Below are 26,481 nucleotides of genomic sequence, written 5' to 3'. Positions count from 1 at the left end.
TGAGCAAATAGCTAAGAAATAACCATGTTGTTGGACATTTCTGGAACAGAAAGTGGAGAAAGATGAGATTGAAGATAGAATTAAGGAACAGATTTCACCGGACCTTTTATTTATTAAAAAAGGACCTTTGCCTTTATTATGAAGACAATGGGAAGCTACTGAAAGATTTTAAAGAGGGAAGTGATATACATAGTCAGATACGTATTTTCCATAAAATACATTGGCAGGGGGCTGTATCAGGCAAAACAGTGGAGGCCGGGAGCACAGTTACAGTGCTTTTTCCAATGAAGCGAGAGACTATCCTGCAGTGATTCTGAAATACAGAGCAGAGGTCTGATTTCAAAAACCAATATACGAATCAGGTAAAATTATCAGGGCTTGATGGTTGATTTGCCTGTGGAAAGGAGGGCAGAGAGTGCAGGAGGAGCGTCAGGCTCGCTGCTTGGGTAGTGAGATGCCCCCGCACGAGGAAGTGTAGGGTAGGGAATGAGATGATGGGTGCAGATTTGAATTTGAGGTGGCTCTTTACACCCAGATGGAAACATTCAAGAGGCAGTTAGAAACCTGGGCCCGTGGCCAGGGATGAGTTCATCTACAGTCAGACATATGGGAATTTGAATTTACAATCCAACTGTGAGACTAGAAGAGAAGCTTGAGTACCTTAAGTGAAATGAAAGCCAAGCGTAAGGCCCGTGTGTCCAGGCGGCCCATTTGGACAGAGGTGTGAGGAATGCAGGGCCAGACTTGTGGAAGATGGGTCTGCGGTTCCTGCCTCTACCTCTTTCTCCTCATTCCGGCTGTTGACATGCGTCTGCTCACTCACAGAGCTCCAGGGACCGCGAGGCAGCAAGTTAAAGGTTACATTATCCTTTCTGGAGCAGCTGACAGTGAACCTTTTCCACGTTCTCTCTACTTTTAAACTTTAGGGAAAGAATTATTCTGGGCTCATTTCCATCTCCCTCATCACATTTGTCCTATCTCTTTTTTCTCTCCTCGTCACTTAAAATATAAGCACCCTCCATGATTCTCTATGGCCTCCTTCTCTGGTATTTCTGTGCTTTCTCCTTTAGCGACCTCATCACAGCCTTGGCTCCCAGTGCTTTATGTTGGGCTCTAGCCTGTATTCAGAGTCTCCTCCATTTCCAGCTTTGCCGTTGCTTTCTATAGGAGTGTCCTGAAAGCACTTTGAAGTCATGAATTCCCAAACAGATTCTCTTTTGCTCCTAAATGTGCTTCCACTTTGGCTGGCAAATTCCATTAATTACCTACCTCCTCAAATCTCCTCTTGTCCTTTGTAGGAGATTATAGAACATTCTGTGATGATCTGCAAAAGTTCTCTAATGCTCTGTCCAATTGTAATAACTACCAGTCACACCTGGCTACCTAGCACTTGAAATGTGGCCAGTACGACTGAGAAATTGAGTTTTAAATTTCATTTGCTTTTAATTGATTAAAATTTAAGCGCCATGTGTAGTTTGTAGCTACCATATTGGTCAGCACAGCTTTAGATTATCAGTCAACTGATTTTATGGACTCTTTCCAACCTCGTAACCAATTAATTCTGCTTTCCCCTCGTAGATAGGCCCTGTCTGAAGTTGACACTGCTGAAGGTGCCCTTAACGGGTGTCTCTGCTTCATTTCTTCCCCATTTAATGTATCCCACACAGTGTTATTAATATAAATTTAGCCTTCCCTCAGACAGCTCTGAGCACATCAGCTTCTTACTCAAAAGCCTTGAATGACTCCCTGTGGCAGCAAGATAAAATGTGAACTCCTTATCCTGACATTTGAAGCCTTTCAGTCCTGGTACTTCTTACTCACCCATATACATTCTCAAACTGCATGAGACCCTCCTCTTCTCCGCTGATGTTTCTGTCCCTGTCGTGCGGGAGACCCTGCTGTCCCTTTTGTCTGCAACCCACCGACGACTCTCTTTCACTCTCCTCCACTCTCCTCCTCTCTCCTTCGTAGCCGCAGCAGTTATATTGGCGGCTAATTGGCTAACTGGCTACAGCTGACGGCCAATCAGCCACAGCTGATGGCCATCTACTACCCGAGCCAGCACCCCTCCACGTGAGGCCGAGAGCCTGTAAACTACTTTCTGGGGCTCTGTCCCCACAGTCCCCCTCCTTGGTCCTTCTGCTCATCCTGCAGGGAAATGTTCTTACTCTCTACTTCTACAAGCCCAAGTCCACACGCCCTTCAGGACCCATCTCAATGTCACTACCATCGAGGTGACCCTCATTTTCCTCCCCAGATAGTCCCCCTCTCAACTTCCAGTAGTCGTTTTGTTTGTTTGAGTTTTTTTTTTTTTACTCACCTTTGGTACTTATCACTTCCTGCCTTCGACTAGAAAATGCCTGTGGGCACATTTCACGTCTGTTTGATTTTTGTATTTTCACAAAACATTGCACGATTTTTTGAATTGGTTAGATGTCAAGTAACGTTTATTGAATTCACCGAAAGAAATATGACAATAGTGAGTCACGATCTCCTGAAATGGAAGTCCATAATTATCTTTGCACATGGAGTAGAAACGGTCCCAAAGGTTTTCTGCTGTGTGTTTGTTTTTTGTTTTCTGGTGGCAGTGGGGGTTAAAGGGGAATTCAGGCTAAGGGTGGAGGGTTACAGGGTCAAGAATCAGGCCAGTTATCATGAAAATATGCTCGAGGCTTTATTTCAAGACTGAACTTGTATTATTCTGACTGGCTGATGCTTTTACTAGTGCCACTTTATAACTGGCTTTGTTCTAGAATTCTGGAGTAAGTTTATAATGATGGAAAGTTTATTCTGTCTAATTGAACCTTATCCTACTATAAGTCTTTTTTTTTTTTCATATTGGAAACATGTTACTTAGTTCAACTGACTATAATCGAAGCATTTAATCCTCCAGGCTCTGCAAGGACAGATATCAAGTAAGCAGGTTGCTGTAGAGAAACTGAAAAAAACAGCTGAAGTGCTTTTAGATGCCAGGGGATCTTTCCTTCCAGCCAAGAATGATATCCAGAAAACACTGGGTAAGTGTTCATTTCCTTGTTTATTCTCTCTCAGGGAAATTCTAAATGAAGCTATTCTCCTAGATATGGAGAAAAGTTTCATTAGTTAGTACATGCTGTGTGACTTGCGTCCTTTCCCAGCGACATGATGCTTGTCAGTCTGGGAGAAGGTATACCTTCTTTGGCAGGTGTGTTAGAATCTTGGGAGCGGGGGCTGTGTAGTTTGAAAAGGGTATATTTAAATTTTAGTTCTATATTTAGATGTAACAGAAACTCTTTATGTAATATTCAGTACATAACAAGATGCTCTTGGTTGATGGGGTTGGCCAGAGCTAGACTCTCAGCCTGTGGCCAAAATAGACTTTTGATGGGACCTGTCTCCATTAAAAGCAGGAGCATGGATTTCAGAGGTTCAGAGACATGTTTTAAATAGTGTTCCCATGTCTCCATTTTCTAGAAGTCTCTGAGTGGTCTCACAGGGGTCCAGCTACCCTAGTTGTTCAGTGACACTACAAACTTGTATCGCGGTACAGAGGTGCTTTTGTGCTCTCACAGTGCCTTTCTTGAGAGAAAAAGTATCATATGTTATTCTTTGTATCTACTCACAGTATTTAGTTTATACTAAATGCACAGTGGATTATCAATAAACATTGTTTACTGTCTTATTGTGTTTTTTGTTTTGACTTGGCTGCCCTTCATAATATTTTTAATGTGTGGTTTGAGGTTACCACGTATTTCTATGTGTGAAATAAAAACTTAACACAACAGTTGGTTAGACATATGTCTTACTCCAGTGAAAACATGAATTAAAATCTGAGTAGAAATTTTAGATAAAGAGAAGGATGAGTCTTTACTCTTCTAAAACCACTCTGTAGAAGGTAAACCTTTTTCCTTTCTTCCAGACACCCAGACTCTTTTGATCATGCACCCCTATCAAATAATTTTTACTATGTACCCTCATATATGCATGTATATATATATATGTATATATATATAAATTACATAAACATATTGATATCTATTATGTTATGTGTATTATAATTATAAAATGCAAAAAACTATAAGAATTTAAACTATAAGATAAAAATATGGATGGAAGCTCTAATGTTTTTTTCCTGTATCTCAGTGCACTTTCTTGACATCCCACATTGGTGACCACTGCTATAAAGACTTGGGCATAGAGATTTGGAGGAGAAAGAAAGACTATATTATATGTATTTCTGTTATTTTAAGAGGCATTTTGACTTTTTCCCATTGTTAATCATGCATCATCTCACATGTATTTGTTTACAATCCATATGTTACATGCTTTTAAGACTTTAAAACCTTTCTGGCATAATTTCCTAGGAATCTGTGTAAGAATATTTACGATGTAGAGGAGTTTCTCTAAGATCTGACTTCTAAGAAAATCAACCACTTAAAAAAGAGTAACATTCTTTGTACATTCTGTTTTGTACCTTTTTCTAAAGTAATTTTTAATTGCTAAAATCAAGAATTTACTTTATTGACAATATTTTATCACTAAGAAGTCCAGAAACACCAGTAACAATTCAGTGTGTTAGTTTTATTAAAATAGCTTAGGAAATCACTTACCATGGTTAAACAGATAGCTGATGGTACCCTGTTGATACACAGTTTGCCCATTTCAAAAGCCGCTTGCCTGCCAATCATGACCTGCAATTCAGAACATCTGCTACTATGACTTTCAAATGAGGGCTCATATTTTCTCTGCTGATATATAGCTTCTTGGTGCTTATTAATTGTCCCCCCCCCCCCAGCATCCTCAGGGGCTTCATTGTATTTTAATGACAGGAGCATGATTATCTTTTTAAATCCTTTCAACATAACATCTCACTTCAGTGAAAATTTGTTAAACTGTTTTCTCATGATATAGTATTAAAACAATCGAAAAGAAATATTGTTTGTTTATATGGATTATGTTCCCCAGGCCAAACACAAGCATGTGGTAGTTAGTTTTTATAGAGGTGTTTCAGGTCCAAATTTTCTTCTACTGAAGCATTCTACAGTGTGTCAGACTAAAACAATTCAGAAATAATCAAAATACTTTTCAAACTCTTGGAAAATAAGTGATAAATTAACAATTAAAAACAGATTGTTTTCCAGAAAGAGCAAGAGAGAGAGAGATGAACACATTAAAACCATTGTTCTTGGAACTTCTCATTGGTCTGCAGTATAGAATGTAGAATGTTAAAAAGTAGAGCTTTATATCCAAGTGAAAACTAGGCCAAAACGTGTTGGTTTTGTTTGTTTGTTTGTTTAGCATCTTAAGTCTTTAGAATTGAAAGCTAATCTCATCTGAGCTAGCTTAACCTGTTCACCTTGTTTATTTTTCCTTTTAGTCTGCTATTGAACTTTTCAAATAAATTCTCTTTGTGTATATTTTAAAAACATGGTCTTAACCTTTATTATAAGTGGATTTTCATCCTTGTGTATTTTCTCAATACATTTACATTTGTAAATTTCTGTGCATTTGAGTGCGTAGGATGTGATGGATGACAAAAGCTTTTTTTATGAAAGAGAGAGAGAACGAGAGAGAGAGCTCACTTGAGGGAGAGGATTTTTATATATGTAAAGGTTAATTCTTGACAAGTCCTTATGACTGTATATTGTTCCTTGACAATAGCTGTGTATGATTGTCACCTTTATCCCCCATATAGTTATCAATAATTATGGCTAATTTAAAATGTTAGATTCAGGAAGGGGATTTACTTCAACGATTTGCTGTTTGGACTGCTTTCATCTCTTGAGGACAATTCAAATGTTTATGCATCCAAAAATAAAAATCTCTTCAAATGCAGATGATATACATATTAACCATTTTAAAACAAATACTTGGTTTTCATTCTCCACTGTGATGTTTTCTTTTCTTTTTTTTTAAGGTTTTATTTAGATGGTGCTCTGATGTTGCATTATGAATTTATCATTTAAACTTTTTTTCCCTTTTTCCAATTTTGGTGTAGAAATTTTAGGATTCACCTTAGGTATTTTTGAAAAGAAATAGTGCCAAGAGAACTTTGTGCTTAACGTTTCCTGATCTTTTTGGACTAGATGACATTGTGGGGAGATACGATGATCTGTCCAAGTCTGTTAACGAACGAAATGAAAAACTCCAGATAACCCTGACCCGCTCACTGAGTGTGCAGGATGGCCTGGATGAAATGCTGGACTGGATGGGAAGTGTGGAAAGTTCTCTGAAAGAACAAGGTCAAGTGCCCTTAAACTCTGCTGCTCTTCAGGATATCATCAGTAAAAACATTGTAAGTGACATCCTAAAGAGAAAAATAATCCCACTTCTAGATTTTAAAAAAAAGAGCCATTTAATAAACTCCATAGGACAGGTGTTTAAGATAAATGTAAAGATAGAGAAAAAGACGTTTTCTGACTATAACTGTGGAAAGCAGTGCTTGCACAAAGGCAAATGTGTAAGACAATTTTTCTGCGAAGGAATATGGAAAGAGCTCTGTAGACTTTTTTCATGAATATTATTCATTATACAGGGCTTATGTGTACATCAAGTCCTATATTGTTTATCATTGCTGCAGCCAGCTGCACATGAGATTAATCTGATCAATCTTGTTGTTGTCCAGCCTTTTAAAAATTAGGACCGTGGATAATCCCCAGGCTCCGTTAGATCCCAGGGGTCGCTGAGTAGCAGCCATCTCCTGCCTCACTCAGGCAACTAGCCAGCTGTTCTCTACTCTCCCTTGAAGAGATTTGGGATGGGATTTCTCAAGGGACAGATTAAACTTCTCAGTCAGTCCCAAGCCATTAACCTTCCTTAGTCACAGGTTATTCAAGCTTATGTTGTTATGAATAGCAATTTTTTAAAACTCTGGGACATTATTTGTAAACATTATAAAACCTATGCAATATTTGGTTCATTTCAGATGTTGGAACAGGATATCGCAAGTCGTCAGAGCAGTATAAATGCCATGAATGAAAAAGTGAAGAAATTTATGGAAACAACAGACCCATCCACTGCATCTTCACTACAAGCCAAAATGAAGGACTTGTCTGTTCGGTTTTCAGAAGCAGGTCATAAACACAAAGAAAAACTTGCCAAAATGGAAGAGCTAAAAACCAAAGTAGAACTGTTTGAGAACCTCTCAGAAAAGCTTCAGACATTTTTAGAGACAAAAACTCAGGCTCTAACTGAGGCAGATGTGCCAGGAAAAGATGTTACTGAATTATCCCGGTATATGCAGGTATGTCTTCCTTAATATTCGGAAGGCTGATCAAGTATGTTAACAGTTACGACAAACTCATATATTTATTGGCAGAATTAGAATGCGCCACCATCATTTTAGTTGCTGATGGATTGATAAAGATCTATGCTTTCCTCCTTTGAAAATTGTAGACCTCTATTTCTCCTTGAAGCCTTTGCTTATTGATTAGAAATCAATGTATTTCACACATACGCTTTCCACGGACCATGGATGATATATAAGTATTTTATGTGCCAGAACCCACAAAGAGACAGAATGTAAAGAGTTTACTGTATTCTCCTTCAAATAGCCTGCCTGCATGTTTATTTATATATAGGAATACTGACCATAGGTAGGGTTTCCTTATGTGAGATTCTGGTCACACACATAACTCTTGATGGAATGCCATTTGAAGATCTAGCAACATCTTATAGTGATTAAATATCTAAATGCTTTGTAGGAATCAACTTCTGAATTCCTAGAACACAAAAAAGATCTGGAAGTTTTGCAGAGTCTCTTGAAGGAGATATCCAGCCATGGCTTGCCAGGTGATAAGGCTCTGGTTTTTGAAAAAACAAATAATTTGTCAAAGAAATTCAAAGAAATGGAGGATACCATCACAGAAAAGTAAGCACTGCTTAAGAAATTGGATTTTATTCTACTTGATATTAATGAGATTGTTTTTATTTACTTATGTAGATACCTGAAACAGTTTTGAATATTTGAGAATAAGCATAGGGCTATTTTATGAGTGCTTTGATATCGATTTTGTTTTTGTTATTAAAATTAAGTGTATTTTTGTTAAAATATTTAGAAGGGAATTTCAAGATTTCTTATATAAAAGTAGAAAGCATTATGTAAGAAAAATGGTGATGGTAGTGTATTACTGACAGTAACCTAAACCCACTATTGTGTCTGAAGCCTTTAGCAAATACCACATTTTTATTTGCAGAGGCAGAAATAACCTTGAAAGATAGCTTGTGGTTCTTGCTTTCTGGGCTCAGCTCAGAAGCTGGCCTTTTTTGTTTTCCTCTGAAATAATTTACTTTTTAAAGAGTTGTAGGTAAGGCATGACTCCACGAATAAACAAGATGAGAAACAAGAGAACGAGCCTAAGTTGAGCTACAAAGCTATACGGGGATAAGCCTGTAACTGAACTTTATATTTCTGATCTCACATTTGTTTAAAATATATAGTACGTCTGGTTTTGCTAAAGTTTATACAGAAGACCCCCAAAAGATAGAAAATAGTTATTTTTCTTTCAGCTATTCTTTATTTCTTCCTAATTTTCTACTTAAAACTTTTGAGTGCTGTCTCTACTACTCACAGAGCTATATTTTCCATCTTATCATATAATATTTAATTTACATGTTGCACAGAAGAAATTAGTCTTGATTTTCCTAGGTAAACTCTAGGTTGTTTCTTCTTTCAAATGGATTCAATTTTAAAACCACGTAGCCATCAATAAATAGTCCAGCTGCAGTGGACTCTGATGTGCCAATATTCCGCACACTTGCACATGTGCACATGTCATCCACATGTCATCCGACTTCCAAATATAACTGTCTTCACAGCTGTTCATGTGCTGGGCATGTGCCCTCCCTTCATGGTGCTGAGACACAGAAAGACCCATATAGTTGGCCGTGGAGCTTCCTGAGTACCCGGGGGGAGGCACTCATTAAAACTTTTCAGTTATTGGGTCTGATCTCATTTTTTTTTTTTTATTTGGTGACTGAAATCCGTGCTCTCTAAAGCACCCGGTTTTATCCATCCACTGAAGTGATTACAATATAGTATAGAAACCACTAGGTGGCGCTGTTTTCGTGAGGGTGATGTGTGAATGCTTTCCTTGGTTTGGTGCCTGCTGGCAGTAAGCACCATATAAAGTGGACAGATCAAAGCTCACTGAATCTAAATAATGTTAAAACTGTTTATATAACCTTAGAGTTGATGTAGCATTATAAAGTGCCATTACATGTGGGTTACAGATTTCTTCTCTTCTCTTTATCTACAGACCTTCCCTCTGAGGAATAGATAAATAGTTATTTAGCTGATTTCACTTACCACCCAGGAAACCTTTCCTTCTGTATCAAAGGGTTAGAGTGTAGGTGGGGAAAGATTTTTTCTTAATATTAAGCCTGATATGGGAATATTTATTTATTAGTAATTAGTTCTTTGGAGCATCTCTTTCTGTGGCTTAAATTTGTCAATGATTTTTGTTGTCTAGAAAAGAAGCTGTATCCTCTTGTCAGGAACAGATGGATGCTTTCCAAGTCCTTGTTAAATCATTAAAGTCATGGATAAAAGAAACAACGGAAAGAGTTCCCATTGTGCAGCCTTCTTTCGGTGCAGAAGATTTAGGAAAATCTTTGGAAGAAGCTAAGGTCAATCACTGTCATAATACTAATTTATTGTGTCAATACTGAGAGGTTAAAAGACTAATGGTGGTTCCTTTTTCTGTAATATCACATACGTTAGGTCCTTCTGTATGTACAGTATATTCTGGTGATATTTGCAAATCATGACATGGGGTTAACTGATTCTTTTGAGGAAAAACACAAACTTTCAATGAATTAACTTTCTGACTGGGATGTATTAGTGAGTCTCTGACTGTTCTAGCATCCAAGTTTCCTTCCCCACCAAGTCTTTACTTAGTTTCAACTATTTTTATACCATTTTTCATAATATGAAGTAAAAGATTCTTCTCTTCAACTCAGCAGCTTACTGTAGCTTGGATATATCACTATAAGTAGTATTTGCAAATAGAATTGAATTTCTAGTACAAATCGTGTACAAGTCTTTTTGTCATCTGACTTAACATCATAAAAACCTATGACCAATTATACCGATTTTCCCACTCCAAATTTGTGGAGGTGTGTGTTTTTAAAAATTCATTGAAATTTTGATGTTTAAAACTCACTAGTAAGTGGAATTCTGAATTCCCATTTTTTAAAATTGTTTTTAGCATATTTTTTCTTGCAAGTTGACTGTTACCTAATGTAGTTTTCTAGACTTACAGTTGACAGTTACTTTGGAACCTCTGGCAGCTAGGAATAGCCTGACTTCTACTGTGGCTAGGTCCCAAATGCAGGATGGATCCTACTTCACTTCTCACTGCTAACAGTGTTAACAGTCATCTGGGCTGTTGGAACAAATAGGGATGGTGCCTTTTTCTCCCATCCACTCCCTCACAAATCAGGATCCACAATCATCATTGTTTTAAGATGTGTTTAAGAACTTGAATTATAATGTGTACCTTTGAAAAGATTACAAAGACTGAAAAATAATGTGTTTTTGTACCTCAAGAAATTACAAGAACAGTGGAGTTTAAAAACACCAGAGATTCAGAAAGTAAACAACAGTGGGATCTCACTATGTAACCTCATAAGTGCTGTGACTACCCCTGCAAAGGCAATAGCAGCAGTTAAATCAGGTATGTGCTTTGTTTACATTCATGTCAAAGACCATAAGAATTGGGGCCACGCATGGTAATTTTATTTGTCTATATTATTTTTTAATTAATGCATCAAATAACCTGGGGGGGGTAAGTGACAAGAAAGATGGTATCTGTAAACACACTAAAAGCTGCCATGGAAAAGTATATGCTAGTCAAATTTCAAATCGCTCTTATGTTTCATTAAAAACTACAATTAAAATGTAGCCAAATTAATATGTGAGAATAAGCAGCATTATATTGGGGGAAGGGAAAGATCAGATTCCAATTTGTTTTTCACCTTAATTAATGGAGATGTTGCAATTCTATTTGAAATATTTGATGAAGAAATGAGTCTGGACTCCTGGGAAAGAAGAAGTGAGGGAATAAAACAGGTTCTTTTCTCTAGAGTGGAATTTTTATTTTATTCCCATCTGCTTTTATTCCTTACATTATCCAGCTCCCCCCCAAAAAGTATTATATAATATGTTAACCAGTATATCTAAATCACAGTCCAACAACTCTTCTCAACAGAAAGGGAGTCATGTATGAATAATGGTTCTAAAATTAAGTTGGAGGTATAGTTTTAAGTTTGAAATGTATTTATATTGTTGTCAATATCAGCTTTAAAAAATAAAAATTCCAAGAATAGACAGAAGGCAGATATCATGTCTTTATCCTGAGAGTTTCTGAGTCCCGCTCCCACCTCCCATCCCATCCCTGTTGTGCAACTGATATTCCAACTGGGCCTCTCTCAACCAACCATTTATTCCACTGTAGTAATCCCATTTCAGGGAGTACCTGTATTATATATGGTGTGATGAACTCTCCCTTCTCTCCTAATCAGATTTCCTGAAATGTCAAGTTTTTCTTTTTTTTTTTTTAAGAAAAATTCTATTGTGTTTTATTTTTGTTCATGTCCACTTTATATTTGCAATAAGTAAAAAGTATATTTTTCTATTCTTGATAACTACTGAACATGGTAGAAATTAAATTTGAGCATCTACAGGATATTTTCACTTCCATCTGAAATAGCATTGTGATTTTTTTTCTTTTTTTAAAGGGATGAAACTTGCATTGAGATTCAGATATTTAACTGTTTTTATTTGTTTACACTTGTTCCCATGTGGTTAGTTTTGGGAAATGTCCTTGTGTTTTAGATAAGTAGCCAGTGCATACTCCAATGAGAAAGTCTAATTATTTGTTAAATATTCTGATTATGAAAAAGGTACCAATGCTAGATGTTTATATATTTCAAGAGAAAAGCATTACTACTCGCTGAGCAGTTCCTGTTTTGTAGGCAATAGGTTTACCGTGTTTAATTCCCACAGTGGTCTCACAAGATAGGTACTCTTATCCCTATCAGTTTAGTGAAGTGGTGATTAATTTGTCCAGTAACACAGCCTGTAACTAGTGGGGCTGGGATTTAGATTCAGGTGCGTCATACACCAAAGCCCAGGCATTCCACATCACTGTGAGTTTAGTAGTAGGGTTTTTTGTTTTTGTTTTGTTTTTTACTTTCAACTTTTCTTTTATGTCTTCTTACATCATTCTGCCTGCATTAAACCCATGATAATACTGGGTAACTGCACCAGACAATTTTCATTTCTGTAAGCAAGGCAGAAGTTTTTTTTGTCTGTCAATCATTTGTGCTTCGTGCAACACATGTACTGAGCGACTTCTGAGCATCAGAGACTTTAGCATTAAAATAACTTTACCAATAAAGAAGCTTTATCACAGAATTGTTTTATAAATTCATATTTAATGAGTAGTATACTTGTATATAATCTAAATTACTGAAACTTGTGTTTGAGGCCTTCATGTTACTACTTTAAGAAGTAGTATATAGAAAAGAGGATATTCCTTGATCTTTAAATTTTGGACCTCCATTTGATTTTGAAATTGAATCAATATTTTAAACTTTCAAGTAGTAATGGCATGTTTAAATGATTACTGCTTACAGGGGTTTGATTTAAAGTCATCTACTATTAATGTATAGGAATATTATGGAAATCTATGATTACTTCAGTGTTAATATTTTTACAGGTGGAGTAATATTAAATGGTGAAGGAACAACTACAGATACTCAGGAAATTTTAGCAAATAAAGGTGAATAACTTTAAGTGCTTATTGATTAAAATGTCTTGGTATTTTTTGAGAGAGGAAATCTTTTTAATTTTTACTTTAAAGGTATATATATATGTATATACATACATATACATATATACATATATATGAATTCAACAATGCATAACGTTTATTCATCATATATTTTCCATTTTTGTTATAATCTCAATGTTGAGTAAAAGAAAAGATATATCTCTGCCCTCATGGAGAAACTTGCAGTCTACTGTTGAGAAAGACAATGATTTGCACTTATTTACAAGCCAGAGACTAATTAATCTCAGTAATTGGTGCCAAATTTACTTCATAAATGAGCAGAGGATGCATTTCTCTTTGCCAATTGCATTAAATAGCTTCCTTAATTTTTTTTATGATGCTTTGAACTTTTTTTTTTCATTTTAATTCTTTTCAATTACAGTTGACATTTAATATTATTCTATATTAGTTTCAGGTATACAATATAGTGGTTAGACATTTATATAATTAACAAAGTAATTTCCCCAATAAGTCTAATACCCATCTGGCATTATACATTTCACAGAGAAAATGTTTTTAGAGGTGAATGGTAGCTACCTTAAAATTTTAAACTTGAATTAAAATGGTATTAATATAATAGTCACATTCTCCATAAATATGTTTATATAGCATTCCATGTAGTTTTCTTCTTCTGAAATTAGTGAAATCCAGTAGTTCAGTTTGGCCTTTGGTTTCTGTTTCCTTCTTTTTGGTTAATTTGAGATATTTTGTCACTTGAGATATTATTTGAGCTATTTTCTTGACTTTGATGCCTGAGGAATTAATCAGTAATATTTCATGGTTTTGGTTTTATATTCTATTTAAAATATACTTCATTTCACTTGTATTATGCAATGTTCCTAAATTATTTGTCATTAAATAGCCTTATAAGATGATCTAACCTTTTCCTTATAAAAATTGTATGATTTCATCATGGTAGGCTAATATTGACAAAACAGAAGGGAGTCTCATAGAAAGCAAACTTTTATTTCTAGAGCTCTATTCTAAACATCCTGAAAATGTGTCAGTATAATTACTTTTCTTGCTGTTAGGATTAACATCGATTAAAAAGGATATGACTGACATAAACCATGGTTATGAAGATCTTGGCCTCTTACTTAAGGACAAAATAGCCGAACTGAATACCAAACTCACCAAATTGCAAAAGGCTCAGGAAGAATCAAGTGCGATGATGCAGTGGTTACAGAAGATGGACAAAACTGCAACAAAGTGGCATCAGGCACCTACACCTACAGATACTGAAGCTGTGAAGACGCAAGTGGAGCAGAATAAGGTATATTATGTGGGTACATGAAGACATGGAAGAGAACAGATTAGCATTCAGAATTACCTAAACCCCGGTGGATTGGAGCCCTGTCCTGATTTCTTGTTCTATAACCTTCAGCAACTTATTTTCCGGTTTTGTTTAATGTGTCTTTCTGTAGAGATTGATGGTAGTAGTCACCTATTTTTGCACTAAGACATTATAAAGATGAGTGAACTGTTAGGTGTAAGCAACTTTGCCACCTTTAAATCAGTTGCAGTCTGGGATTTTAACCAGTCAATTATTGGAGAAGATTTATGTATTTAATGGCTAAGTGTATTAGGGATCTGTTCTGTCTAGTATAAAATGGGCGGGGGGGAGGGGGGCTTCTGCTTTCCTTTTCTTTAATAGATAGTGTTTCTTTCTACAACTGTCAAGGTTGGGAAAATGGTTTTACATTGTGTCAATAATGGCAAAAATGTCTACAAATTACTAACCTATATTTTAACTCTATGTTGTGTTGTCCAGAAAACTACTTATTCACTGGTAGATTGTCAAATCTGGCAGCCTTTATCAAGACTGATTTTCTTATTAATGATAATCTTACTGATTACTAATTCCATCTTCCCTTTTTCCAAAGGGATTTGTTTGAGAATAATATGACATTCTTTCTAGGTAATAGGAACAAGAGTCATTATCGCCATGCGGTAGCTATAGCATTCCTCTTTGCGATTCTTATATGAGTAGTTAGAAGAGGAAAGGAAAATAATTAACTGCTGATTCCAGGTCCTCCCCACTTCAGCATTCAACAGTGGATTTTTTTTCCTCTTTTGGTCATTCTCTATCATAATTCTGTTTTTGTTTTTGATATTGACATGCTTCATGTAGTTAACATTATTTTCCCCCCCTTGTTAGTCATTTGAGGGAGAACTGAAGCAAAATGTAAACAAAGTGCAGGAGTTGAAGGACAAATTAACAGAGCTGTTGGAGGAGAACCCGGATACTCCTGAGGCCCCCAAATGGAAGCAGATGCTGCTAGAAATAGGTATGTTATGTTACTTATACCAGACTCTGCAAACAGAAGCTCAGTCTTTTTTTTTAAATCATAATCTTTATCAGAAAACATTTATCCAACAACCTTACTTAGTTTTGGATTTGCTTTAATGTTTCAGAATCTATTTTGGCATATTTAAAAGTGCCATTTCAAATTATATTGTACTGACTTGGCAAATTTTTTCTTGGGGTGGGGGTTTGCTGAAACACAGTAACTAAATTGATTTTTATGAAGAAGGTAGATACTAGTAAATAAAATACTGTGCACTGAGTAACATGTTTTCATTGTTGTTTATTTTATACTAGGTTTTTGGTGTTTCTAATTTTTTATGCTTTGTTATATTTTAATTTAAACCTTCCTTTTAGTTTATTTGTCTGGAAAAGGTTGGCTCCCTTCTCCTTCGTGGAGCTCCTTCTGGGACACCTCTTGCCTCTGCATTATTCTCTTCTCTTCTACAACCAGTATTAAAAAGTAGCTCCCCACAGAAGTCTGGTGGTTTTGATTCTGTATCTAGAGTTACCCTCCCATATTGACCCTGTCACTATATAAACTGTTCCTCATAGGTACAGAATATTCTTCATGAGCTCTATTATCTTATCACTCCTTTTTCAGTATTGTAATAATATGGAAAAGACAATGATACTAATTTTTCCTACTTTATATTGTTGTTTGGAGAATTCAATGAGTTAATGTGTGCACAGCTCAGATGAATAGTACCTAGCAACAACACCCTGTGTTTCCCCGAAAATAAAACCTAACCGAAAAATAAGCCCTACCATGATTTTTCATTCCCTGAACATAAGCCCGAATGCATCTTTTGGAGCAAAAATTAATATAAGACCCGGTCTTATTTTCAGAATTATTTTACTTTCAATCTTTACATTATATTTAGCTAAAGATTGTCTTTCCTTTAGAGTCAGATATGCTGTGATAAATTTAGAACTCTGTCAGTATGTTTTAGTTTGGAAAAGGTTGTCCCAAGGGATCTTAAATGTTCAAAGGTCTGTTTAGTCCAACTATAGAGACTCCTATTGCATTATAATGAATTTGTCCCTAACTCTGTGGCTCTCACCTGGGATATCAGAATTGCTTGGGGGAGTATTATCAAGACATTTTAGAACAGGAGTGGGAATGAGGAATGTATATTTCAAAAAAGCTTCCTGATAAGATTTTGATATTTCTTCCTCTCAGTTTACTGTTTTAATTGCATTATTTTGTCAGATTATGTTTTTTCCAGAACATGACATATAGGTAAGGTTTCAGGGTTGGGTTCTATAAAAATCAGACCTTTAGTATATTATGCTAGGTGAAAAACATCCATCAGGTCAACTAATTATACCCTTCAATGATTGAGTGACTATTATATTCAAGTGATGGTCAATTACTTTTGGCTTTAGGAGCAGGCTGTCTTGTAGGTGGGGAGAACAGGAAACCCTTTCCAGCAGAGGGTAAAATCCAGAGGGATTTTGAAGGAAGGGTAGAGCTGGGATACATGGAGAGGAGGTAGAGCATATCAGGTATGGAGCGTGTGCGAGCAGAAGCCTATTTGGGTGTTAATGGTAAAATCAGTGGGGCTGGATTAGAGGATTCATCTCAACGTGCAAGCCCTCTAGGATTCGTAGACAAAGGCTAGTGTGTGGGAGGCCGTGAATACCAAGCAGGTCTTCAGATTTTATCATCTAGGGGGTGAGGACTTCATTATTGTAGGATCTAAGCATAGAAGTGACATATTTAAAAATGATTTTTTTTTTTGGTAAGGGAAATTACTTTAGAACCAAGTGGATTGCAGCTGAGAAACACCAATAGCAGGGAAGCCAGCTGGAAAAGACTGACAGTCTCTGTCTTTAGTTCTCATAGACTGGGAGCAGAGCAGCAGGATCACCTGGGAACTTATTAGAAATACAAAATTTCAGGCCCCAGGTCAGGTCTACTGAATCAGAAACTCTGGATTATTAACAACCTGTGTTAACAATCCCTCCAGGAGATTTTAATGCAGCTATAAAGTTTGAGAACCACTGGTCTGGGTGTATCATGATGAGGACCAAAATGGAGAGAGGGAGTGAGGTCACTGGAGAAGTAAAAGGATGGGTTTACAGTTTTGGGATCAAGGCTAGAGGAGGGGCGTAAAAGAACATTGTGAATTATTGCGTCTCAGTGACATGGGAGCAAGGATAACCTTTGAAAGAAATCTCGAAGTCAGAAAAATCCACCAATTTTGAGAGGAACATAATGAGTTTTTTTGTTTAAAAATGAGTGTAAAGGGTTGGTGAGATTTCCTAGTGTAACTTCGAGCAGCTGGTTACTAATGTGCAATTTAAATGGAAGAGAATGATTGAGCACAGATATAAAAATGTGAGAGTCGCTTGCCTAGAACTGATCATTGAAGACTTGATACTAAAGAACATGATTAATGTTCATTGTCCTAGCAGGTCCGTTATAGTTGAATCGGCAGACTCTGTAGGACTTCTGGAAGGACCAAGGGTGCTCAGGAACCTGTTTGCTTTAAGGAATATTCCATACTCTACGTTAGTTTCTCAAATCAGATTCAGAAATACTTTCATTTTACTTCAGTTGACACAACCATCAGGACCATAAAAATCTGTAATAAATGCAATTACTTATCTTAGGTTAGACTTTGATCAACTATATAAGAAAAGTTATAAAGACGAAATGGTAGCCATTGGATATCATTGTGAGTCACATCCTGCAGTCTTCATAGATACCAAATACCAGCTTTATCCTTTCTTTTTCTTTTAGATTCTAAGTGGCAAGAACTCAATCAACTAACAGTGGATAGACAACAAAAACTGGAGGAATCCTCTAATAACCTAACTCAATTCCAGACCGTAGAGGCTCAGTTAAAACAGTGGCTTGTGGAAAAAGAACTGATGGTCAGTGTTCTTGGGCCTCTGTCCATTGACCCAAATATGCTAAACACACAAAGGCAGCAGGTACAGGTGAGTAGTGCTTCACAAGAAAAATGTTTTCATTAGGAATATATTAGCCTCGGACAGTGTGTGCTCTAACTACCTTTGAGTGTATTTGTAATGTTTCAGATGTCCATAGATACCATTCTGAGGTTAGTGGGAAACCCCAGAGAACCAAAGCTATGCGGCATTTCACAGTAGTCAACGGAGCCCGTGAGTGGGCCAAGTCCCTTGATCATTTCAGTCATATTGTGGTTTGTGCAGACCCTGTTATAAAGGGCCTTCTTTGAAGTATTAATGTGATTTTATAAGTAATAACATTTTTATGAGAAGCTAGTGTATGCTTTTTATGGTTTAGGAATTACTCCTTTGAGGTTTTATTTATTTCGATTCTGATAGTAGATAATGAAACTTTTAAAACGTATGCACTACAGCCCTGTCAGGGGGAGAAACAGGATAAGTAGAGGGGAAAGAATAAGGGAAGCAAAGAGGAAACCTTGAAACCTAGAGGGTTGGTTAGACTACTCTAATTATAAGCGCGTAAATCCGCAAGGAGAGAAAAATCCATAAAATCTAAGTCAGACGTAATACAGAAGCTCCGTTGTGGTCTCGGTGAGATTTCTTTATGTATGGGTAGTGGTATCAGAGCAATGAGGCTGATCCTGTACTCTGAAAACACAAATTCATGTATGTTCTTAATCTGAAGGGAATGAAAACAAAAGCTGTAAGTAACCATTTTGGGAGATATAATTGCCCCCTGTCTTGGTAGTCTCTCAGAGATAGATAAAATATTGCATTAAAAAAGGAAATTTTTGGATCATTCATTACAGAATGAGAGCCAATGTTGAACCTATACATTCTGAGCAGCATGACCCATTGGCTAAAACCATTATAATAAAGACTGTAAACATCAATAAACCTTATGTTGAAAAACAAACAAACAAAGTAAAAACAAAACAAACCTGTGTAAATCAATGTACCATAACTTAATATATTCTAAGACTGTTACCGTTCTTCGTTTCTTTTGGTGTAAAATACTATAGAGTATTTTTAAAAGTCCTCCAAAGAGAAAAAGTACAAGTAGAAAAAAACAAATTTGGTGCAAGTATGATGTGAACTATCCAATAGCAGTGTTTCCCTTTGTATATGCAAATTCGTGCATGAATTTTTGTTCATTTTGCCCAAAGTAGTGAAAATATTTATTCCTTTCGTTTTCCTCTTTGGGGGATATTATCTAAGGCAAAACGTTATCGCTGTGGAGCAGCACAGCTCTTTGAATTACTTTAAGATAATTGCACTGCCCTCAAAATAAAAACTAGGAAAGCAGTAACTAAAAATCAAAAATAAAAACGAGATAAATAAGTAGCATTTCTGTCTCTTTAGAAACTTAAAGCTATGCCTCCTATAATTATCTGATAATTTGTGTGTTTATTTACCCTTATAACATCTTCACCTTAGATTCTCCTGCAAGAATTTGACACTCGGAAATCTCAATATGAGCAGCTTACAGCAGCTGGTCAAGGGATTCTGAGCAGACCTGGTGAACACCCTTCCTTCCATGGGCTTGTGAAAGAGCAACTGGCAGCTGTGACCCAAAAATGGGACAGTCTAACAGGACAATTGAGTGACAGATGTGACTGGATCGACCAAGCCATTGTTAAAAGCACACAGTATCAAAGCTTGCTGAGAAGCCTTTCCGATAGACTGAGTGATTTGGACAATAAACTCAGCAGCAGTGTGGCTGTGAGCACACAGCCTGATGCTATGAACCAGCAGTTGGAAACAGCCCAAAAAATGAAGCAGGAAATAGAGCAGGAAACGGAGCAGATAAAAGTGGCCCAGGCCCTCTGTGAGGATTTGTCAGCGCTAGTCAAAGAAGAGTACTTGAAAGCAGAACTTAGTAGGCAGCTAGAAGGCATCTTAAAATCATTCAAGGATATCCAGCAAAAAGCAGGTTTGTCTAGCTTCTTTTAAAACATGTATTTCCTGGAAATAGAGATCATGGATTGCCTATTTCCAAGTCGCAGCCAGTCATCTGGGGCCCCAAAGAGAATCCTCCCCCATGGAGTGCAGAAGTAGAGAGGTGGCCGCTCACACACGTGCAGACAGCGGTTGTGTGCGTGTGCGCCCATAGTGTCAGGGTAATTCTACACAGATAACAGAGGGACGGTGTTGGCAAAGTCCACTCAGTGAGGGTCCACTGAAATTTCAGGTATTCCAAATTGGTTTTTAAAAGATGTAAACGTGTTTGCTGTGTGACAGTCTTATTTCACCAAAAAACAAACGAAAAACCACAAATGCAGTATCATTTTCTCATCTGCATTAGCGTCTCATCTAACTCTGTCATAGAAAATATTTATAGGGAAATGTGTGAAAGAGAAGCATTTGGCACTATTTTCCTCTCACACCTCTGTGTCCACAAACCTGTGACAGGTGTGCCAGTATTTGTCACAGGCAGCAGTAGTGACTTATTGGACTTCAGAAGGGCCGGCCAAAGAATAGCACATTTGACTGATGTGTTTGCTCTGTTTGAAAAGTAACACTAGGGGCCTTGTACCTAGTGAATACTCAGCTTATGTGTTTTTTTTTTTTTAATCAATTGGATTTGTTTCCTGATCAAAGCAACTATTTAGGCTTATGCCTTTATTTTGGTGTGATTTCAATCCTAAATATTAGCCATTAAGATTATGATTATTATTACTGTATGGACACTTTTGTGTGGCAGGCCTTAAGCTGAGAACTTGACCTGTGCTATCACATAATTGCCACAACAGCGTCTATTAATGTTGCCAGTTTACATTTGGGGAAATGAAGCTTAGAGGTTTAATCATTTGACCAGGGTCTTCCAGCTCCTGAGAGGTTGTAGTGGGATGCAAACCCATGGGGTTCCTGTGTGCTACATTCTATTGCCTTCATGCTGTATAAAATCATAGAAGGTAAACAGTCATATCTGATGAGAGATGGGTTATGTATCAGCATACTTAGAAGTTTGAACTGTTGTCACTTCCACATACTGGAATGGCAGTGACTTTATACCGCAGGCAGTGTGTGTATGTGACTGTCCTCTACCACCTTGCAGCTTTACATTTTACTTATTCCACAATTTGGACCTCTCATCTCTCTCCTCCTCTCCTTGATTGTCTCTTTTCTTCTAGTTTTGCCTACCTCTTGCTCCTACCCCCCCCCCCGCCCCCTTTGTCAATAACTTAAGCTCACTTGTAGTTATTCTAGTCAGTGCTCACAGATCCTGCTTTTAGATAGTCCTGTACATTTCTTTGGTGGTTTTGCTTTGGCTTTCCATAGATTAAATCAGCATTTTGATGTAAACATGTCTGTAATTTCATTTTTAGAGAATCACGTCCAGCACCTCCAATCAGCCTGTGCCAGCTCTCATCAATTTCAGCAAATGTCGCGAGATTTTCAGGCTTGGCTGGATACAAAGAAAGAAGAGTTAAACAAGTCTCACCCAGTATCAGCCAAACTGGATGTCTTGGAGTCATTAATTAAATATCAGAAAGACTTTGGTAAAACTTTGATTGCTCAGTCTAGTATTTATGAAAAAACCATTGCAGAAGGTGAAAATCTGTTGTTAAAAACACAAGGGTCCGAGAAGGCTGCCTTACAGTCACAACTTAACACAATTAAAACCAATTGGGATGGACTTAATAAGCAGGTGAAAGAAAGGGAAGACAAGGTAAAAGATACATTGGAAAAAGCCCTCAAATATAAAGAGCATGTAGAGACTCTCCGGCCATGGATAAACAAATGTCAAAATAACCTGGAGGAAATAAAATTTTGCTTGGATCCTGCTGAAACAGAGAAGTCTATTGCCAAGTTAAAGTCTCTGCAGAAGGAAATAGACCAACGCTTTGGGATGGTGGAATTGCTAAACAACGCAGCCAATAGCTTGCTCAGTGTCTGTGAGATAGATAAAGAGGTGGTTACAGATGAGAATAAATCACTGAACCAGCAGGTAGACGTGGTCACTGAACAACTTCACAGTAAGAAATTCTCTCTGGAGAGCATGGCCCAGAAGTTTAAAGAATTTCAAGAAGTGTCCAAAGAAGCTAAAAAGCAGCTTCAGTGTGCAAAGGAACAACTAGATGTCCATGATTCTCTGGGACCCCAGGCTTACAGTAACAAATACCTGACCATGTTGCAGACTCAGCAGAAATCACTTCAGACCTTGAAGCAGCAGGTAGATTTGGCCAAAGGACTTGCACAGGACCTTGTGGCAGAAGCCTCAGACTCAAAAGGAACCTCTGATATTTTATTACAAGCAGAAACCTTAGCTCAAGAGCATAGTGCCCTAAGTCAGCAGGTTGATGAAAAGTGTTCCTTCTTAGAAACCAAGCTTCAGGGCATTGGGCATTTTCAGAATACCATCCGAGAAATGTTTTCTCAGTTTGCAGAGTTTGATGATGAACTGGATAGCATGGCCCCAGTGGGGAGAGATGTAGACACATTGCAACATCAAAAGGAGGCTATTACAGCCTTTCTGAAGAAACTAGAAGCCCTCATAGCTAGCAACGACAATGCCAATAAAACCTGCAGGATGATGTTGGCCACAGAAGAAACCTCTCCTGATCTTATTGGCATCAAAAGGGACTTGGAGGCTTTAAGCAAACAGTGCAACAAGTTGCTGGACCGAGCACAAGCCAGAGAGGAGCAGGTTGAAGGGACAATTGAGCGTCTTGGAGAATTCCACAGCAAATTGAAGGAATTTTCTACTCTCCTTCAGAAGGCTGAAGAGCACGAAGAGTCCCAAGGCCCTGTAGCTATGGAAACAGAGACAATCAACCAACAACTCAATGTGTTCAAGGTAGGGAATTCTTCACTTTTACTGAGCGTCATTATTGTTAAAGGAGATTTCTCATTGGTATGTAAAGGAGATTGTCTATCTTGTAGAACCTTCTAATATGACTGTCACAGAGTGTTTGAGCTTGAATGAGCATATGTGGAGGTAATATCCAGGCACATGTGGCAATTCCAAGCTTACTGGGAATTTCGGCCCTCATGGGATAAGGCCTTGAGGTGATATTAAGAGGTTAAAGGGTGCTTGAAAAGTTGCAGCACTTCTCTATGAAGCGTGCAACTGACATCATGGAGTCCGTTGCTGATATCATTCACAATGGACATCTGGAGGAACCAGAGCCTTGTTTTGAACTCTGCTTGCAGAGGCCATCCCCTAACGTGAAATGCTTGTTCTTTTCATGTTTGTGTCTCAGCATTTTCTTTCATGGTGAGTTATAGTCTTTTCCTGCTCTTTCTTTCTTCTTCTTTTTTTTTTTTTTATGGTCTTCTTATCCTTCTTAATTGAATTTTATTTGTAAACTGTTTTCTTCCCAAAGTCCATATTTTTAAAGGCAGAGTGGAGTTCCATGTTATAATCCCCATTTTATAAAACAAAGATTTTTGGGCTCATGTCCCAGCGGATTAGGAGTAAATTATTTTTGATTGGACGATAAGCTCCTTGGTGCCAAGGAGTGTCTGCCACTTGATAGTGTAATGAACAGAACGTTAGGTAAAAATGGTGGGCCAGGTTTAGTGTCACTGGAGTTGGCCTCATTTAAGAGCAGAGATTGTATCTTGACAGCGGACAAAGATAGGTTCCTCCTTGCCCACAGAGGGTCCCAAATATCAAACATTTGCTGCATGGGACTGACATGAACCTTTGGGGTTGGCATGGGTCCTGTTCTATTTATGAGGTGTGTTTTATATTCCCAAAAAGACTGGTGTGATGATAAGTCCCACCATTAGCACATAAAGGATAAAATAAGACCAAATAAAAACAGAAATTGCAATACTACACAGTGTTTCCCATGAGAAATGAATATAAATGAAATGGACTTTCAAATTCTGAGCTGTTGTGTTTGACATAGTATTTCCCTTACTCATCCTTCACAACAGTATTTATGTGATTGAATTTTGAAAAACAACTTCAAAATCACGTCATTTTCTTCTCGGCCTCTTCCTTCTTCTTCTTCTGATGGTTATTTGTTGTTTATGAAGTGCCTTGGAAGCCTAGTACCTTCAGGGCCTAAGAATCTGTGATTCTGTATTTAGATCTTGTTTCTTGAAGGTGAAGGAAACTACCTACTGTTGTTTTACTGTCTTCTCCTCTGTGAAACTTTCCTATTTCTGGTTTGTAAAATACGGAGTTCACATGAGAGAATTCTATATTAGAAAAACAACATTCTACTAATAAGACTGGATTTGCTGCTTCTAAGAATGGGGGAGAGCATGAGGAGTGAGTCTTCCTCAGACAGAAAATGTTGGAATTTTCTGTAGAGCTCTGGCAAAAGTTGAAAGCTGAAGTGACAGTAACCAGGTAGCCTGTTTACTAATGAGATATAAGCACGTTCAATGCCTTTGTGAAACATCATCATTGCTCTAGGTTTTCTGTGAATTTGTGTAGAAAAAAGTTTCCTCATTTCTCTATTTCAACTACTTGTAAGAAAATGGGCGAAAGTAATGGTGCTGCTGCATGACTACAGTGAAAAATGTGGCTTTCCTTATGGAGAATTCTTTTGAAAGGAAGAAAAGGCAAGAGATACGTAGGAGCCGTCCTCTCATTATTGCTTTGAAAGTGTTTTGCAAACTGAAAAGCACTAACTAAGCATCATTACCATTAATGGTTCCAGGGATTGTTTTATTTGATTGTGAAGAAAAATAAACCACTTAGCCTGCTGTGTTTGTCTGTTTTCTGATTCCTTTGGAGGGAGCTGATTGATTTTAATGACATTCAGTAATAAAGAATATCAATGCATACCATCAGTGTCTTGAGACCCAGTGACATTTTAAGAAAGGAAAAACTATTAAAGTTGTAATAATATATACCAATAACAAAAAATGAATACAAGTCACGTTTGACTTCTGCAATTACGAGAGGTGCTCACAGTGGTTACCATCAGGGTCCTGACACTTCTAATTACGGCGAACTACTGCTTGAGCAACATTGACCATAGTGTCCACTGATATACATTTTTTGGCACCCCCGGTATATTCCAGTGCCTAGGTAAAAAAAAAGAAGAATATTATTATGGTAAATAAACATGGTAACTTACACAATCACTAGTTCTGTTTATTTGAGTGTGTGTGTGTGTGTGTGTGTGTGTGTGCTCTAAAAAAGCAGCCATTACAACAATTAACATTTATTGTGGGCTTATTATGTGTCCAGCATTCTTCTAAAGTTTCTGTTTTCAATCCTGTTGACATTCATGAGAGGCGGATGCTATTATTATCCCCATTTTGCTGTAAGGAAGCTGAGACCCAGGGAGGTTAAGTGACTTGCCCAAGGTCACACAGGTAGTAAATGTCAGAGCCTGGATGTTTTGGTGGAAATAATGCAGTGTTTTGTGTCACCTTTATTCATCATGTTGCACAGCTGATATTTTCTGTGGAAAATTTTCAAATCATATTTGTTGCAGCTGAATTTGGGTGACCTGAGTGACAGCCATTGTTCACTTTAATTCAAAATGCAAGGAACACCTGCTTAGGGAAAGTGGTCTATTAAACTGGCTGCTATGAGAAACATGAGATAAAAGTGTGTAAAATTGTCTCAGAAATTTATATGTAGATGCTGTGATGATGATGGGGATGGTTACCATGATTGCCTACTACTGAGGATGAACCAAACATTTCATTGTCAGTGATTATATCTTAAGTGGTAAATTAGTTTACAACTCAGGTCTTAATTTGGTTTTTGTTGGACATTACGCTTTTGTTGAACATTAGTTTTAACATAATATTTTATAAATTTTTTATTCTTAAGTGGAATAATTTATATTGAGTGAAAAACCAATTGTTTGATTAAAAAATAGTGAATAGTTATTCTAATTTCTAAAAATAAAACAGAAAAGCACTGAAATACTGGATTTCGAAAGTATTTTTATTATAGACTTTGAAGCACAATCCAGTTTGACATTACTTTTTCTGGTAGATTTAGTTTAACCTAATGTCACAGATAAAATTATAACAATTTTTCATAATATAAAATAAGCTGTCTTTAGAGTAGGACTAAAACTTAATAATAGTTATTACCCAGTTACTCAGTAGGGGGTGCCTTATAATCACTGGGACCGTAATGGATTATTTAAACTAGGTAAGACAGACTTCTCTGCTTCCATTTTTCCCCCTAAAGCTTAACCTGAGAAATAACAGTTAATATCCTTGAAAGTACAATATTCATTCATATTTAATATACCCAAACATAATGATTAAAAACAAATGCTGTTCTGAACCAAATGTACTAACTCATTTTCAGTGAAAACTATTCCAAGTGTTTGAAAATAGATTGGTATTACCTTCTGTGTTAGCTTAACGTTTTTAAACTATTTCGATTGTTTCGGTTTTATCATACATTTTTCTACTTCTAAATATTAGTCATTGGACTAAAATGTCTGACCAGTGAGCTGTTTTCCATTACTGCTGATAACTCCC

At 37.0% G+C, this 26,481-nt stretch overlaps 1 protein-coding gene across 29 annotated transcripts in view; it reads left to right on the top strand.

Moving 5' to 3' along the window:
• Positions 1-26,481, top strand: part of DST (dystonin) — a 428,022-nt gene that overhangs the window by 313,553 nt on the left and 87,988 nt on the right. For all 29 annotated transcript variants that reach the window (XM_019734644.2, XM_019734631.2, XM_074333118.1 and 26 more), the window contains 12 exons: positions 2,894-3,017; positions 6,066-6,274; positions 6,905-7,222; positions 7,683-7,849; positions 9,450-9,606; positions 10,529-10,655; positions 12,702-12,764; positions 13,847-14,088; positions 14,974-15,103; positions 17,870-18,069; positions 19,498-19,993; positions 21,390-22,861. In XM_019734644.2, the coding sequence (XP_019590203.2) occupies positions 2,894-3,017; positions 6,066-6,274; positions 6,905-7,222; positions 7,683-7,849; positions 9,450-9,606; positions 10,529-10,655; positions 12,702-12,764; positions 13,847-14,088; positions 14,974-15,103; positions 17,870-18,069; positions 19,498-19,993; positions 21,390-22,861 (3,705 nt within the window). The remainder of the gene's footprint in view (positions 1-2,893; positions 3,018-6,065; positions 6,275-6,904; positions 7,223-7,682; positions 7,850-9,449; positions 9,607-10,528; positions 10,656-12,701; positions 12,765-13,846; positions 14,089-14,973; positions 15,104-17,869; positions 18,070-19,497; positions 19,994-21,389; positions 22,862-26,481) is intronic.

This window comes from Rhinolophus sinicus, linkage group LG05, assembly GCF_036562045.2.
Source record: "Rhinolophus sinicus isolate RSC01 linkage group LG05, ASM3656204v1, whole genome shotgun sequence".
In the NCBI taxonomy this organism is placed as follows: domain Eukaryota; kingdom Metazoa; phylum Chordata; class Mammalia; order Chiroptera; family Rhinolophidae; genus Rhinolophus; species Rhinolophus sinicus.
Note: the sequence above shows the minus strand (reverse complement) of the source record. Positions and strands in the feature narration are given on the sequence as shown.